Consider the following 17,442-nt stretch of genomic DNA (forward strand, 5'->3'; position numbering starts at 1 on the left):
AATTGAGAGTCAAATGACTATACTTAAGGATACTTAACTGGCGGTTACAACATTTCCCTAACAAAGAACTCTAGGCCAACGGTTAACTCTCAGATCAACTCAAAAACTCCTCTGCTGCTCCTTCTCTTAGGAAAAAAAACGGTAACCTTTTTTTTGTTCATAACAGACCCCCCTTTTTTTCTTTGATCGAGCTTAAACCTAAGCTTGCATCAACCTTAATTTCTTTCGGTATTGATTATAAATTTCTTGAGCCCTTTGGTAATCACAGTTACTTAACTTTGTTATTCTCCTGGGTTTCTTCAGGTTGGCCTGAACGGCAGGTACCACTCTTTTAAAGAAGCAGGGACATATGCACAGTAAAGAAAGCAATCCCCCCAGTATACACACAGTGGGGAAAGTCGCTTTTTCCCATAAATCCTTTTTGAAAATCCATAGGTTATCCCACCAACTGGAATCAAGTGTAGGAGTCTGTTCTTGGTTGTTTACATGTGCTAGTTTTTTTTATCTCGTTTGAAATGTTTCTAATGATTGCATTCTTTATCTCTAATACTGCTTGGAGCCTGATGATTTTATTTAACATAGATATCGGGGTCTGAACTTGGCCTTTACAATTTTGACTTCTCTCAATTTCTATTGTACTTTGCTTCTTCTGTTTGGTTTCTCTTAAATCTTTGTATATATGAACTCCTAAACTTGATCCAGATTCTTTGTGTAATAAAAAGAAATCTGGTGTTATCATTCCAGTAGTGCAACTACTAGACCAATCTCCTAACAATTTAGTGTATGCTGTAATACCAAAGATCAAAACCAGGGGTTTAGGGCTTTCCCAACATTTACACACTTCTTTCATTTTCCTAAAGGGGTTTATCTCTTTTTCAGTACACTCATATGCTTCATAGTAAATACTCTTGTCCCTTTCTTTTTTCTTAACAGACAAAACTGCTAAATACCTTTTACAAACCATTTTTCTTACCACTTTTACCATCTCTTGTCTTTTTACCAGATCTATCAAGCTTGCTTCAGTAACATTACGTTTGAAGCTCAAACCGGTTTCTCCTACAGGGCACTCTCCCAGGAGTTGCTGCATCAAAGTGGCAGTATTCTGGGCCATCCATCCTTTCTCTTCCTTTTCACAAAAGACCAATTGGGAGAGGTTAACACAAATAGGGTTGGAACTTGTATCGACTCTCGACAAGGAGCTTATTTCTCCCTCCTCGAGGGGTTGGTAGCATTCACAACACGGCTCTCCTGGGCTCCCCAGAGCACCAGCAATTAAAGCCATCATTACTACCCTTCCCAAGAGTCCGGTATGGGTCATCTTACACAGCCTGCCCCCACCCGGTCTTGCCTCTTGAGGATTTCAGGTTTTTTAGCCCTTTAAGAGTCCTTTCTTTTTTATCCACCTCTCTGGTTACCTCTCTTGGTCTGTCCCTACTAATTTTTATTTCTCCTAGGGAGGGTACTCTGTAGAAGATTAACTTGGAATATTTGATTTTGAGTTGGGGGAGTTTACTCAGAATTTTTTCTAGAATTACTTTAACAGTTTTTCTTTTCTCTTAACGTTTTACAAACCTCATTTAAATACAAAACTGTTTTACAACATTCAAAACTGTCTTACAACACTTTTAGATATGTTATGATTCTGATACCAAACTCTTTCTATACAGTTCAGTCTTTTTGACTCTTTCTTCTGAGAGTCAATTTTAAGTCACTTGGTCCTTTTACCACAGTATACTCAGATGAATCAACTGGAGATGTAGTTGAATCTCGTGCAGTGCCCGGGGGTGAGACTGGCCCTTTTATCCTGGTAATGTGAGTCCAGCCTTTTTCTCTGGTCCGCACAGCTGAATTAGTGACGAGGAGTACCTGGAAGGGGCCTTCAAATTTAGGCATTAATGGTCCAGTATTCCATGACTTTATCAGAACCCAGTCTCCTGGGTTAATATTATGAACCTTTGCTTCAAGAGGGGAAGTTTGGGGGAGGTATCCTTTTTTTCTAAGTCCTTCTAGAGTCCTTCCAATGATTTCTAAATACTTTCTGGTAGCCTCTTCTCCTTCCAGATAGTCTCCTGTACTATAGGGTGTTAACAGGAATGGCAGTCCAAACATCATTTCATAGGGTGAAATCCTTAAGTCAGACCGAGGTCTTGTTCTGATGCGCAAAAGCGCTAGGGGCAAACACTTCAGCCAATTCAATTTTGTCTCTTCTACCAATTTAATTAATACATTTTTGAGTGTTTTGTTCATCCGCTCCACCCTCCCAGAACTCTGGGGGTGCCACGGAGTATGCAATCTCCATTCTATTCCTAAGGCTCTGATTATATTTTGCAATGTTTGGGCTACAAAGTGTGAACCTCGGTCTGAATCTATGGTGTTTACTATTCCGTATCTGGGGATAATGTTTTCCAAAATTACACTGGCCACAACTTGGGCCGTTTCCCTTCTAGTCGGGAAAGCTTCCACCCAATGGGTGAGATGATCTACTATGACTAGTAAATATTTATACCCCTGCACTGGGGGCATCTCAGTGAAATCTATCTGTATGTTTTGGAAAGGTCTTAGAGCTAATTCTCTCCCTCCAGGGACTACCCGTCTCATGACTTTCTGGTTTACTTTTTGACAAATGAAACACCCTTTTGTAATTGCTTTTGCTAGGCTATATACACCTATGCACAGGTTATTTCTTAAGAAATGATCACATAGCCCCTGAACTCCCCAGTGGGTTAGTTTATGTAGTTCTGTTAGTACTGCTCGAGCAAGTGCTTTATTCAAAAACACCCGTCCATCTGAAGTTAACCACTCCCCTTGTTGCCCCTGTTGTAACTTTAAATCTTTTATAACCTCTAACTCTTTTTCACTGAATATGGGTTCTTCTCTTCTTTTGCTCTCCTCAGGTGTGGTTTCTGCTTTAAGAATTTTCACTGGTGATCTCCAGGTTCCAAGGCTGCTTCCTTTGCTATCTGATCAGCCAATCGGTTTCCTCTAGCTTCCAGACTGTCTCCTCTTTGGTGCCCTTTTATATGGACCACCGCTACTTCTGTTGGTTTCTGTAGAGATTCTAATACAGACCTGACCAGGTTCTCATGAGCTAAGCTTTTTCCTTTTGAGTTTAGATATCCTCGCTCCTCCCATATTTTCCCAAATGTATGAACTATCCCAAATGCATATTGAGAGTCTGTATAAATGGTTCCCCGGTCCCCCTCCAGTAAGTCTAATCCTCTTTTCAGGGCATATATTTCACAGCTTTGGGCTGACCAGTTTGGGGGTAGTTTCCCTTTTTCATTAATTTGTAAGGTCTCTCCTTCTATGATGGCATAACCTGAAGCTCTTTTCCCATCTATTACCCTAGAAGAGCCATCTATGAACAAGATTCTTCCAGTTGCTAGAGGCTGATCTTCTAAATCCTCCCTTACTTTTGTTTGGAGGTTAATCAATTCAAGGCAATCATGCTCTAAATTCTCTACAGGCTCTCCCATTAGGAATTGTGCTGGATTGAGGGAATTGGATGTAATAAAGTCTAAGTCATCTGTGTTCATTAGTATGATTTCATATTTTAATATTCTGGCATCGGTTAGCCACTGCTGAGCCCTCTGGCTCAGCACTGTTTTAAGATCGTGAGGAGTATGTACCTTAATTTTTCCTTGTAGGGTCAATTTTTTTGTTTCTTCAATCAGGATAGCAGTTGCTGCTACTGCTTGTATACAAACTGGCCAGCCTCTAGCCACTGGATCTAACAATTTGGAGATGTAAGCCACGGGTTTTCTGCAGCCCCCCCACTCTTGAGTTAGTACACCATAGGCTATACCCTCTTCAGCACTCACAAACAGGTCAAAGCTCTTCTTGAGGTCTGGTAGGCTTAAAACCGGGGCAGAAGACAATTTGTTTTTTAGGTTTTCCAGTTGTTGATCATCTTCTGCTGTCCAAGTCAAAGGATCTGGAGCTACTAATTTACTGTATAAGAATTTTACACTTTGCGTGTATTGATCTAACCATAACTTGCAATATCCAAACAGGCCCAGGAGTTTTCTCACATCTCTTTTTGTTTTTGGGGCTGGGAGAGATAGAATGCCTGAGATTCTGTCAGGACTTAACTTCTTATATCCCCCTCCTATTATGTGCCCAAGATATGTTACTTCAGATTGTACAAACTGTAGCTTTTCTTGGGAAACTTTTAGTCCCTTCTCCCCCAGAAAATTCAAAAGCTTAATGCTAGTCATTCTGACCTGTTCTTTTCCCTCCCCTGACACCATCAGGTCATCAACATACTGCAGGATTTGTACTCCTTCTTCAGGAACAAACTGTTCTAACAAACTCTCCAGGGCTTGTCCAAAGAGGTTGGGGGATTCCGTGAACCCTTGTGGTAATCGGGTCCATCTTAGCTGTTGTTTTCTTTTTGTATCTGGATCCTCCCATTCAAAGGCAAACCAATCTCTACATTCCACTGCCAAAGGGCATGACCAGAAAGCATCTTTCAAATCTATGACAGTGAACCAAGCATGTTCTCTTGGAATCTGGCTTAGAAGAATATACGGGTTGGGCACAACTGGATGTCTAGCAATGGTCCTTTTGTTGACCTCCCTCAGATCTTGTACCAGCCTATATTTCCCTTCAGCTTTCTTAACTGCCAATATAGGGGTATTGTGTGGTGACATACAGGGTTCTAAAATTCCCTCTTGTAACAGTTGTTCAATAACTATGGCAAGCCCTTTCTTTCCTTCTAGGGAAATTGGATACTGTTTAACCCGTATGGGTGAAGTTTCATCTTGCATTTTTATTGTTATTGGTGTAATGTCCAATAGGCCCCGCTTTCCCCCTTCAGCCCATACCTCAGGGTTTATTTCTGCGATATCCCCTTGGGATATCTTCATTATTTGTACCACCATCCTCCCTTTTCTTGGGACAATCCCAACTCCCAAATGAACCTGCAGATCTCTTCCTAACAAACTTTTTTCTAACTTAGGCAGATAAACAAAATTAGCTTCATACTGTCTAGAGTTTCCTTTTATTTTTACATCTTCTATCACTGATGCTCTTAATAGTTTCCCTTCAACCCCTAACACTTCACAAAATTTTTTCCCTACTGACATACCTTCTGGTACTTTGTTCAGACAAGACTTTTCTGCTCCTGTATCAACCAAAAATTCAAATTCTTCATTTAGGGGTCCCACCTCAAAGTTTACCAAGGGCTCTTCTAGATGTTGCATGGGATCCCCTAAAGTATAGAGCCCTTGACACCTTTAATAATCACCCCTAAGAATCCTCCCTAAGTCATCTTGTTCCCTGGCTATTGCCTCATCAGTACTAAGCTTTCTACATAACTTCCTTATATGACCTATCCCTCCGCAATAATAGCAGCACTTGATTTGAGGTCTCTCTATTCCGCTTGCACCTGACAGTACTGCCCAATCCTTGCCTCCTCCTGGTGGTGGACCCTCGGATTGTGGGATAGAGCAGTTTGCCCCTACACTTTCTCTAGTTACCGCAACCATGATATTCAGAATGGAATTCATCTCCCCCCAAGTGTAGATATTTGGACCTAAGAATTGATCCACTTGGTTAGCTATGCCCACTGGGTCCTCAACTAAATGCCCTAACTCTTTCTTGAATCCTCTCACCTCAGAAGCAGTTAGAGGACCGTTCACAAAGCCAACACCTCCTGCTACCCCTCCCATAGGAACTTCTCTGAGGGGAAAAAGTTTCTCTACCTTGGAGGCCTTAGATGGGGTATTGCAGTGTGGCCCATCCTCAGACACTGAACTACCAGTTTGAGAGCTATCAGGATTCCCCTGAACTCTCTGCAGGTCACCAGGTGTATTCGGTGATAGCGGTTTATCAGGCATGGAGGCATTTGTGCCCCAGCTAGGAGGAGGTAAAGGGACAGCAATAGGATGGGGAGAAGAGCCTGCATGCATATCAAGTGGAGCTTGAGAAGGGGTAGAGAATGTAGCCTGTGGAGTAGGCACTTGTGGTGGTGCTGAAGGAACTGAGGGAGCTGAAGGGGGTGCCAAGGGAGTGGTTACTAGGGGAGATACTGGGTCTGCCACAGAGGAAGCCAAAGGGGTAGGGGAAGGAATTACAGGAGGTGGTAATGAGATAGCAGCCGGAGGAAAGGCCGCATCTGCTCTTTGAGGTGCTCGAGGAAGAGGATTATAAGGTAAAGGGGAACCCGGGAGTAAATAGTCCAGGGGGGTCCCATCTTTTACTAATTCCAACATCCCCTCTGTCATTCCCCTCTCTCTTCCTCTGTACCCTACAAATTCTCACATCTTCATCCCCAGTAACACTCTTTAGCCAACAATCTGTATACAATAATTACTCAGGATTGGTGTCCTCCCGAGCTGTCAGATATTGACTCAGCTGCTGACACATCCACTTATCCTTTGTCCCACACCAGGGCCATCCTCCCAGCACTTCTAATTCTGGCCAAACTTCTACACAATAATGGATCATCTTAACCTTATCCAATCCCTCGGTGGCCTCTATAGAATGCCATCTTTCTAACAGTTCTCCTAAAGGACAGTTGGGAGGTATATTCCTCAGCCTCTTGCCCTCTTTCTTGCTGTTACATCCTCCCATTTTCCAGGTCTCAACAGAAAAAAAATTTTAAGAAAAAAATTGCCTGAAGCTCAGGACTTTATATTTATGCTACTGCCTGATTTCTCTATGTATCAGGACTTAAAACCCGGCCTCCTTCGCCGAGGCCTGACTTCCTTCGTCAGGACTTAAAACCCGGCCTCCTTCGCCGAGGCCTGACTTCCTTCGTCAGGACTTAGTTTGCCTGCAGGGCTTTGAGCTTGCTCGAATCCTTCTCGAGACTTACAATCTGCCTGACCTCCTTCGTCAGGACTTAAAACAAACCCCAGCCTCCTTCGCCGGGATCTGTGCCTGACTTCCTTCGTCAGGACTTAAAACAAACCCCGGCCTCCTTCGCTGAGATCTGTGCGTGCCACTCACCCAAAATTCCTCCGCACGCCCGGAGGGGGGGGGCCCTGACCCCCCCTTCGGAGGCTCTCACTCACTCAAATTCCAAACGCTTCCCTCCGTTCCCGGCCGGCCCCCTCGCGGGAGTCCGGAACCGCGGTAATGGGAGGTCCCACTCACTTCGAAGATCTGGAACTAACCAGTCTTCGTCTCATTCACACACCATTCACTCGCCCCCACTCCCGCCGCCGGCATTTTCTCACCAATCTGGCACTCCTCGGCGTCACTGGTCCAAGCTGATCTCCTCGGGTCCTGGTAGCCAGCTGTCCCGGAGGTCCTAGGGTGGGCGGCCGTCCCAGTCCTGGTGTCCTCTTCAGGCGTGGCGATCCCGGACGAGCCCCCAGCTGAAATAAACAGGGCAGGAGATTCTCCTACTTTTAATGCCTTTATTAAAGTGATCAGCTCGAAGATGGGGGTTTTAGCAGATCCGCGGAGTTCTGCCGCCGCTCCCAGCAGTGACTCAGAAGAGGAGGATTTGCAGCTCTGTCCCCAAGGGGGCAGGGCCGGGAGTCCTGTCCTCGCAAGGCAGTGGGGTATACCCAGGGTGTCTCCGTTTGGGTTATCAGTCCAGCGGGTCCTGGGTCTGACTGACATCGTTTGTAGTTAGGGCGAGGAGTGACCGAGGTTTTCAAGTGTCTCTTCCAGCTTCGGACCCCGGCCCTGCTGTCCAGACACCACTCTGACCCCCCAATTCTGTTTCGGCTCGTCTCTTTTGGGGTATTTTCCAGGATTTGGTAAAAGTCCTGTCCTAAGGTAGCCTGGGTTTGGGGGAAATTTGCATGTCTCCTGAGATGCAAATGGTATGAACAGGTTCAGAAGTTAATATAATCAGAGGTGTTAAATGTTAAGTTGAAACTGTAACTGTTAAGAAGACGTTTGTAAGTTGATACAATTAGAAGTGTTAGATGATAATTTAAAATTGTAACAGTTAAGAATGTTAACAGTTGTTGAAGGTTAAACTTTTAATCCCCTACCTTACTGATATCTTTGTTGCCCCCGTCGGGAAGTGCTTCCCCTGCTCCCTAAGATGGCGCCCGATAACATCCCTGGGAAATATGCAAATGAAGAGACATTCTAAGAACTCAAACCAAAGGACCTTAAAAACAAAGAAAAATTCAACAAACCAAGCTATGAGCCATATCAACAGAAAGTTCCCCTACTCTATCAGCAAGGTTTTAAGTGTCACCGTGACTTTACTAGAACTGGACCAGAATGAGGACCCTAGACAAGGAGCCAGAGCTGTCTTCCTAGGCACGCCCGTGAGGATGGAAGCCCCAGTTCTGCTGCGAAGCAAAACTGTCTCTCTCTCCTCCTCTGCGTCGCCAAAGGGAGCAGTGGCGGTGTGCGCGACCCCTCGGGCCCCCTCCCCAGAGCTGATCACTTAATAAAGGCATCCAAAAGGAGCAGGCCTCCTTGCCCTTTTCTCTTACACCAGTTGGGGGCTCGTCCGGGATAGCCACACCTGAAGAGGACGCCAGGAACGGGACGGCCGCCCGCCCTGGACCTCCAGGACAGCTGGCTACCTGGACTAAGGAGATCAGCCTGGGAACAGCGACGACGAGGAGCGCCGGAGGAGTAAGTAACCCCGGTGGCGGGCGTAGGAGGCGAGCGAATGATGTGTGAGTGAGACGAGGGCCGGCAGCTCGGACCCTGAAGTGAGTGAGGACCCCTTAATACCGCGGTTCCGGACTCCCGCGAGGGGGCCGGCCGGGAACAGGGGGAAGCGAGAGAAACAGCTGAGTCGTCTCCTGGGGATAGAGAGTCCCCCCTCTGGGCGTGCAGGGGATAGCCAGGTGTGAGTGGCACGTGCCAGGGTTAGGTCTCCCTTGATAGGACCATTGCGGTCTAGGTAGGTCCGGGCGTGTGGAGTACCTAGACATTGGGTGAGTCACACGCAGGATAGGGTGCCCCCAGGCACTACCGGTACCAAGCGCCCACGAGGGTCCTCACTTCCCAGGACCGGGCCAGACGTACTGCAGGTGGTGTGCTGCCGCGATCTCGAGGGGGAGATCGTAAACCCACGGCCCAAGAGCACTGGGGTGGGGAGTCTTTAGGTTAAGGCAAGGACAGGCATCACACATTCCGGCACACATTCCTTTCACCTAGGCTATTCCACTGGGGAGGGATAGCCAAGCCGGACCGGCGGACGGTAAAGGGGTCGGGCCCCGCTTGGGTTGATCCCAGTTCCTGGGAAGGGATACCCCCGGGTAACCCCACGGAGTTTCCTTGAACTTTCCTACCTCCGTTCAAAAAAGTGAGGAAGGTGGATACAGTATTAGAACAGGACGGTCTAGCCCTGGGTTTCGGACTCATGGTCCTGCCTGGCGGGTGGCTAGACAAGGGAAGGTCCTGGTGCCCAAGGAGGGGATTCTAATACTAGGGACCCTGGCTTGCGTCGAAAAAGAGTGCTCAAGAGTCTCTGAAGCAGAGGCAAGGCGCGGGGGTACATGTAGGGGGTCTAATCACTAGGATAGGCCCCAAGGTAGAGTAAAAAGTGTGAATGTAAAGAGTTTACCCGGGTAAGAGAGAGAGTGTGAATCCTATCCTGATAGTTACCCTTTAGTATGAGAGTAGGAGTGTGATAGAGGGGTTTAAGTTAGCTTACGAGGGGGGAAAAGGCTTGAGTTAGAGTTATTCATTTAGTTGAAAAAGCTAAGAAGCACTTAAATTACTTACAGGTTTGTGTTGCCCGTCTGTAGACTTTCGTTCGGGTAGGGGCACATTTAGGGTTCTAGTTTTCTCATTTAAGGATGGGTCAGTGTGTAAGCAAGAGAGGAAACCCCCTCAAAGGGAAAAAGAAGGTAAGAAGTATTCCCTTAGACAGTCCACTTGGACAGCTATTAGACCACTGGGATTCTCAAGAAGCCACTAAGACCCTTGACCAAGTTAAAATGATTCATTACTGTACGGAAATCTGGCCAAAGTTCAAATTACAAGGGAAGTGGCCTTGGTATGGGACCTATGACCCATGGATATGTTCACAATTAAATCATTATTTACGAACTCGAGAGAATCCTGATGTAGAACAGTTAATGTGTGCTGCCTGTTGGCAGGCAGGGGCAGTGAGCGAAGGAAATGTAAAGATCTGTAAATTAAAGGAGAAAGAGAAAGAAAAGAATGAGAGTAGAGAAGAAGTTAGTAAAAAGTGGGACCCCCTTGATTACTTACCTCCTCCTCCTTTCCCTCCCATTTACCCGGCAATGCCCCATATTCCTCTTCCAGAACCCCCGGTTTTACCTTTGGTTCCTTCCTCCCCAACCCCACTACCACCTCCTCCTAATGCCCCTACGCAAGACTCTAATCTTGTACCTATCCTCCCGACGATTACCCCAGCTTCTTCCTCAACCCCAGCCCCCTTGCCGTGTGCTCCAGTAACCTCTCTTCCAACCACTCTCCCTTCCTCAACAGCATTTTTAACTCCGCCTCCTTCCAACACCCCTAACTCTAAACTTGGACCTTCACCAACCCCTGTAGTTACCCTTCCATTGCCGCCCAGCACCGCTACGTGTACACTTCCCTCTCCAACCCTCTCATCATTATCCCCAAAGGTAATTCCTGATTCCAGTACCATAGACCTACCTTCTTCTCCCCCACCTGTGTCTATCCCCTTACCACCTCTTAATTGGACTCTGAGTTCATCTCCTTCTTCTAGTGACCAGCAAGATTCTGCATTCCAGGTGACTTCCCAAATTGACAATAATACTGATGGCCCCTGGTGTAACACTAGGTCAAAGGCATCAAAACCCGAAAAGATGATGCCCCTCAGAGAAGTCCCAATGGGCGGAATGTTGGGAGGGGTAGGTTTTGTAAACGCACCACTCACGGCTTCTGAAGTTCGGAGCTTTAAAAAGGAGTTAGGAAATTTAGTCGAAGATCCAGTAGGCATCTCAAACCAGGTGGACCAGTTCCTTGGTCCTAACATTTACACCTGGGGAGAATTAGATTCTATACTGAATATCTTATTTTGCCCTGAAGAGGTCAGAATGATCAGGACAGCAGGTATTAAGATTTGGGAAAGGGAGAATAGAACCGGGCCTCCTGGAGACCTTAAGATGCCTCTAGTAGACCCGGGATGGAATCCAAATCACGAAGAAGGCAGAAGGAATATGAGAGACTACCGGTCTCTGATAATAAAAGGTATAAAAGAATCAGTCCCTCGCAGTAGTAACACCAAATTAGCCTTTGAAGGTACTCAAGAGAAGGATGAGGCCCCAGCAAGTTGGCTCAATAGATTGAGGAGGAATTTTCAGCTATACTCTAATATAGACCCCGATAGTCCAGAGGGACAGGTACTTTTAAAAGTACAATTTGTTACGAAGTCCTGGCCCGACATTAGGAGGAAGTTAGAAAAAATCGAAGATTGGCAGGAGAAAAGTATAAATGAGTTATTAAAAGAGGCTCTGAGGGTTTACCTTCGGAGAGAGGAAGAAAAGGCAAAGGCAAAAGCCAGAATAATGGTAGCTGTAGCTCGAGAAAGTGCAGGGGCTGATAAAGACCTATCAGCCCGCGGATCACCTGAAACAGGTCAAAGAAAACCAACACCCTCAGTAGGACGATATTGGGAAAAACCGGGATTTAGAAAGGAAGGGGAAAAATCAAGAAGGATAGAAGGAGTACCTAATGAAAGGGCGTGTTATTATTGTGGGCAAGTTGGACACTTTAGAAAAGAGTGCAGGAAACTGCGTAGAGATGAGGTGATCGCACAAGAACAGGAAGCCTTGGAACGAGCCTTGAGGGGCGAAGATTAGGGGTGTCAGGGGCTCTTTACGTTAGGGGATCCAATGAGACACCAAGAAGAGCCCCTAGTAAATTTCTGTGTGGGTCCCCAGGATGAAGATTTTGAATTCCTTGTAGATACAGGAGCAGATAGATCCAGCATTAATAGGTTACCGGTGGGGGTGAACATTGGAAATAAAACTTGTGACATATTGGGAGTAGATGGGAAGCCGTTTAGAGCTCCAGTGGTAGAGAACATGGAAATAAAAGGAAATTCAAAGCAGTGTATAGTAGATATTATCTATCTGCCTAGACTAGAAACCAATTTGCTGGGGAGAGATTTGCAAGTCCTGTTGGGAGTAGGGATTGTACCAGAGAATGGGAAAATGATGGTCAGACTTATGAGGTTAACAGAAAGGGATTTAGAAGGGATTCACCCTGAGGTATGGGCAGAAGAAGGAAAATATGGATATTTGAACATCCCACCGATCAAGGTAGAGATGCACAGAGACACTCCTCCCATACGGGTGAAACAATATCCTATATCATCAGAGGGAAGGAAGGGTTTGGCACCTGTGATTGAACATTTATTAAGGGAAGGCATTCTAGAACCCTGTATGTCCCCTCATAATACCCCCATATTAGCTATTAAAAAGGCTGAAGGAAAATACAGATTGGTCCAAGACTTGAGAGAAGTAAATAAAAAGACTGTTGCGAGACATCCTGTGGTGTCCAATCCATATACATTGCTAAGTCAGATCCCAAGACAGCATGCTTGGTTTACTACCATAGACCTAAAAGATGCTTTTTGGTCCTGTCCCTTGGCAGAAGATTGCCAGGATTGGTTTGCATTTGAGTGGGAACATCCAGATAGAAATCGGAAAATGCAGTTAAGGTGGACACGCTTACCTCAAGGATTTACTGAGTCCCCTAATCTCTTCGGGCAGGCGTTAGAAGAATTATTAGATCAATTTCATCCTAAAGAAGGAATAAAAATACTGCAATATGTTGATGATTTGCTTATCTATCAGGAGAACAGGAAAGTGAAGTCAAAACTGTCAGTATACAACTCTTAAATTTCCTAGGGGAAAAGGGGCTTAAAGTATCAAGGGATAAATTGCAATTTGTAGAATCTGAAGTCACCTATCTGGGACACGTGATTGGAAGAGGTTATAAAAAATTGAGTTCTGAAAGGATCACAGGAATTCTCTCTATCCCGGCCCCTAAAACTAAGAGGGACGTAAGAAAACTCCTAGGATTATTTGGGTACTGCAAATTGTGGATAGACAATTACACCCAGAGTGTGAAATTTTTGTACAATAAACTAGTAGACCAGGAACCAATCAAATGGACAATAGATGATGACCAGCAATTGCAAGATCTAAAAAATAAATTATCTTCGGCCCCCGTATTGAGTTTGCCAGATCTTGGGAAAGAATTTGATCTGTTTGTAAGTGCGGAAGAAGGGATTGCCTATGGGGTACTTACCCAAGAATGGGGAGGCTCTCGGAAACCTGTAGCATTTCTCTCAAAATTACTAGATCCTGTAGCACGGGGGTGGCCAACATGTCTGCAAGCAATTGCAGCCACAGCAGTTTTAATAGAGGAAGCCCAGAAATTAACATTCCAAGGAAAGATTAGAGTACACACACCACATGATATTAGGACAGTTCTTAGCCAAAGAGCCCAGCAATGGCTCACTGATCCTAGGATTTTAAAATTTGAAATTATTCTAATAGATACGAATAACTTAGAATTTGCTACTTCTAAGTGTCTTAATCCCGCCCAATTCCTTTCCGGAGAACCCAAGGACAATATAGAACACAACTGCCTTGAATTAATACACATGCAAACAAAGGTTAGGGAAGATCTTGGAGATGTACCCTTACCCTATGGGAGAGTGTTGTTTACAGACGGGTCTTCTAGAGTGATTGCTGGGAAAAGAGCTTCTGGGTATGCGATAATAGATGGGAAATACATGGAAGTCGTAGAAAAAGGGAAATTATCTTCGAATTGGTCAGCCCAGTGCTGTGAGGTATATGCACTAAAGAGGGGACTAGATTTGTTAGAGAAAGACTATGGCACTATTTACACAGATTCGCAATATGCATTTGGTATAGCCCACACGTTTGGCAAAATCTGGGAGGAGCGTGGGTATTTAAATTCTAAAGGGAAGAATTTAGTACACACGGAGCTAATAAAGTTAGTACTAAAATCTTTACAAAAGCCAACAGAAATAGCAATAGTGCATATAAAAGGACACCAGAAGGGGGATTCCCTTGAGATAAAAGGGAATAAACTTGCTGACCAAATGGCCAAGGAGGCAGCCTTGGAATCAGGGGAACCAATTAAGATCTTCAAGTTAGAAAGGAAAGCTGGACAAAAGGAAGAAGAAGTTAGGCCAGTCTTCAGTGAAAAAGAACAAAAGGCAATGAAGGAACTTAAATTATATCAAGGGGAGCGGGGTGAATGGTTAACCCAAGATGGGAGGAGGTTTCTGAACCAAGCACTAGCCCGAAAGGTATTAACAGAAATACACAAACTAACACATTGGGGAACCCAGGGACTATGCGATCACTTCCTAAGAGAAAACATATGCATTGGAGTGTATAATTTGGCCAAAACAATAACTAAAGGATGCGTAATTTGTCAAAAGGTAAACCAAAAAGTAATGAGAAAAATAGAACCTGGAGGAAGAGAATTAGCTTTAAGACCATTCCAAAACATACAAATTGACTTCACGGAAATGCCTCCAGTACAGGGATACAAACATCTATTAGTAATAGTAGATCACCTCACTCATTGGGTAGAAGCTTTTCCCACCAAAAAGGAGACTGCGGAAGTGGTTGCAAAGAAAATCCTGGAAGAAATCATTCCCTGGTATGGTTTAGTGAATATTATTGATTCTGATAGAGGACCTCATTTTGCTGCTCAGGCCTTACAGCAAGTAATCGAAGCCTTGTGAATAAAATGGAGATTGCATACTCCGTGGCATCCTCAGAGCTCAGGGAGGGTTGAAAGGATGAATAAAACACTTAAGAATGTGTTGACAAAATTAATATCTGAGACTAAGTTAAATTGGCTGAAGTGCCTTCCTATGGCACTGTTACGTATTAGAACAAGACCCCGAGCGGATATAGGGGTCTCCCCTTATGAGATGATGTTCGGGCTCCCCTTCTTACTATCCCCCTACAGTGCTGGAGATTATTCAGATGGAGAAGAAGCTACCCAAAAATATTTAAAAGCTATTGGAAGAACATTAGAGGGCCTTAGAAAACAAGGATATATAGCTCAGACCTCTCCATATGATACAAATGTGCACAAAATCCACCCTGGGGATTGGGTATTGATTAAATCATGGAATAATACTCCTCTAACACCTAAATTCGAAGGTCCCTTTCAGGTGTTGCTGACCACACACACGGCGATACGGACTCGAGAAAAAGGTTGGACACATATTACTAGAGTCAAAGGACCGGTAACTCCTCCCAGTGACAGACCTAACTCCCTTGCACCATCTGCAGAACCGATAGAAGGAACCTCATCCACCAACTCGCAGGAGTGGACTGTGATTCAGGATCCAAAGGACCTAAAGATAACACTTAGGAAAAAACCGAGGATTGACGAGGACTGAAAGTAGAGTCAGAGAGTTGTTGTTATAAGTTACTGTAAAAGTTAAATGGTTTGTTATAAAATGGCAAATGTTGAAAGGTGTTTTTAGAAATCGAAAAGTTAAAATCAACCCCTCTAGAAAATTAATTAAAATTAAATTCTCCTACTGAACTTTCCCCAAGGAGCAGTAAAAATTAGCAAGTAAGGAGTGAAACAGCCAGTGTGGAGGGACTTGATCAAATCTGGGGAAGACCATCAGTCCAAGAGGCAAGACCGGAGGGAGCAAGTATGAGAGAAAGAGCCCCTACCGGACTCTTGGGAAAACTGGTGCTGATGCTACTGGTGAGTAGCGCTCTCAGCAAAGACCAGGACCCTTGCACTAAATGTTATCACCCCATCTACGATGGGGAAGAACTGAAGTCCCTATTCAGAGTCCACACCAATATAAATCCAAGCTGTTTTAATCACTCTCAGTTAATTACCTGTCGAGAAGATGGGAAAGTCTATTGGACTACTAAGAATACAGCCTCTTATAGGCAGCGCTTGCTTGGGGAGTGCCCAGTAGGAGAATCCTGGTTTTGCTTTGAACAGGAAGGATTAAAAGACCTGGTAAAAGAAAAGCAGCTGGACAGAGAGAATTATGAATCGCACACCCCTGAGGGAAAGAATTTATTTATAGATTTAGTAGAGAAAATAAGCAAAGAGTTAAACTTGACAGAATGTTGGGTTTCTGGAAGTACCCAAATGACTGAAATATGGCCATGGGAGGGAATTAGTCTGAGCGCATTAGAAATTTTAAGGTGGAAACAAACAAAATTAGAATATGAGTCATTGACATCCAGGGGGAGGGAAAAATGGGACCTGAAGTCAGAAATAATAGGTGAAGAATGCATACTTAGAACAGGGAAGAAATATAATACCCCTGTAGGAAAAATGGCATGTAAAAGATATTTAATAATAAAGAATTCAGATACCAAATGGGTCCCAAAGGAACCCAATACATACTGGACTGCGGGACAAATAGATAAAGGATGTATATATCATGAAGGATATAAGCTGTATAAATGTCCTGCAAAAAGAATGAATCCTTTCTGGGGGATCAAAGAATTGTCAAAATTTTGGGAATGCCCAGATGAAATCAGTGATGGGTTCTGGCAAGCCCCAGAGTATTTGTTTTGGATCTGTGGAGATACAGCATATACAAAGTTACCTGAAGACTGGACAGGGAGTTGTACTATAGGGGTCATCAAACCAGCCTTTTTCCTACTACCCAAGAAATCAGGAGCACACTTAGGAGTTCCAATTTATGATGATTTGAGAAAAGACAATAGAAAGAAAAGGAATATAATTGACATGGGGGGTACACAAGTATGGAAAAGCAGAATGCGGACCCCCGAGGAAATTATCCAAACTTATGGGCCGGCCACATGGGCTCAAGATGGATCTTGGGGCTACCGTACCCCTATCTATATGTTAAATAGAATAATCAGGCTCCAAGCAATACTTGAGAAAGTTTCTAATCAAACAGCACTCGTATTTGAACATATAAGTGACCAATTGACTCAAACAAGAACAGTAATTTATCAAATCAGACTGGCTGTAGATTACCTATTGGCAGATGAGGGGGGAATATGTGGAAAATTCAACTCTTCTGAGTGCTGCTTGGAGATAGATGATAAAAGTGAAGTAATCAAAAACATCTCTAAGGAAATCCGTAAATTGGCTTATGTAGGGAATCAAGAGTGGACACCTTTAATAAATAGTAATTGGTGGGATGAGTTTTGGTCCTTCAAAGGAACATGGTGGAAAAAGGCTGCGTTTATAACTGTTTGTTCAATAGCCGGATTGTTGTTTCTACCCTGCCTGTTCCCCTGTTTAGTCCGAATACTGACCTCCGCGGTCCAAGCGAGTATTCAATCTCCTGAATCAAATAATCAGAAACAAGCAAAAATAATGCTAATGGAAAGTCAAGAGCAGAAACATGAAACTGCCAGAGAAATATATAATAAATACCAAAAGCTTAGAAAATTTTATTTCCAAGAGTCAGAAACTGTAAATTGATGCGGGCATCAGCCCGATCAAATAAATAGAGGGGGGAGTTGTTATGAACAAGTTCAGAAGTTAATATAATCA

General features: G+C 44.3%; 1 protein-coding gene across 1 annotated transcript; it reads left to right on the forward strand.

Annotated features, from left to right (window-relative positions):
• The first annotated feature begins 7,956 nt into the window (after window positions 1–7,956).
• Window positions 7,957–17,442, forward strand: LOC127059496 (endogenous retrovirus group 3 member 1 Env polyprotein-like). Its single transcript, XM_050973333.1, has 2 exons — window positions 7,957–8,556; window positions 15,090–17,442. The coding sequence occupies exon 2, from the start codon at window positions 15,598–15,600 to the stop codon at window positions 17,368–17,370; it is 1,773 nt and encodes a 590-aa protein (XP_050829290.1). The 5' UTR covers window positions 7,957–8,556; window positions 15,090–15,597; the 3' UTR covers window positions 17,371–17,442.

Source organism: Serinus canaria, chromosome 4 (assembly GCF_022539315.1).
Source record: "Serinus canaria isolate serCan28SL12 chromosome 4, serCan2020, whole genome shotgun sequence".
NCBI lineage: Eukaryota > Metazoa > Chordata > Aves > Passeriformes > Fringillidae > Serinus > Serinus canaria.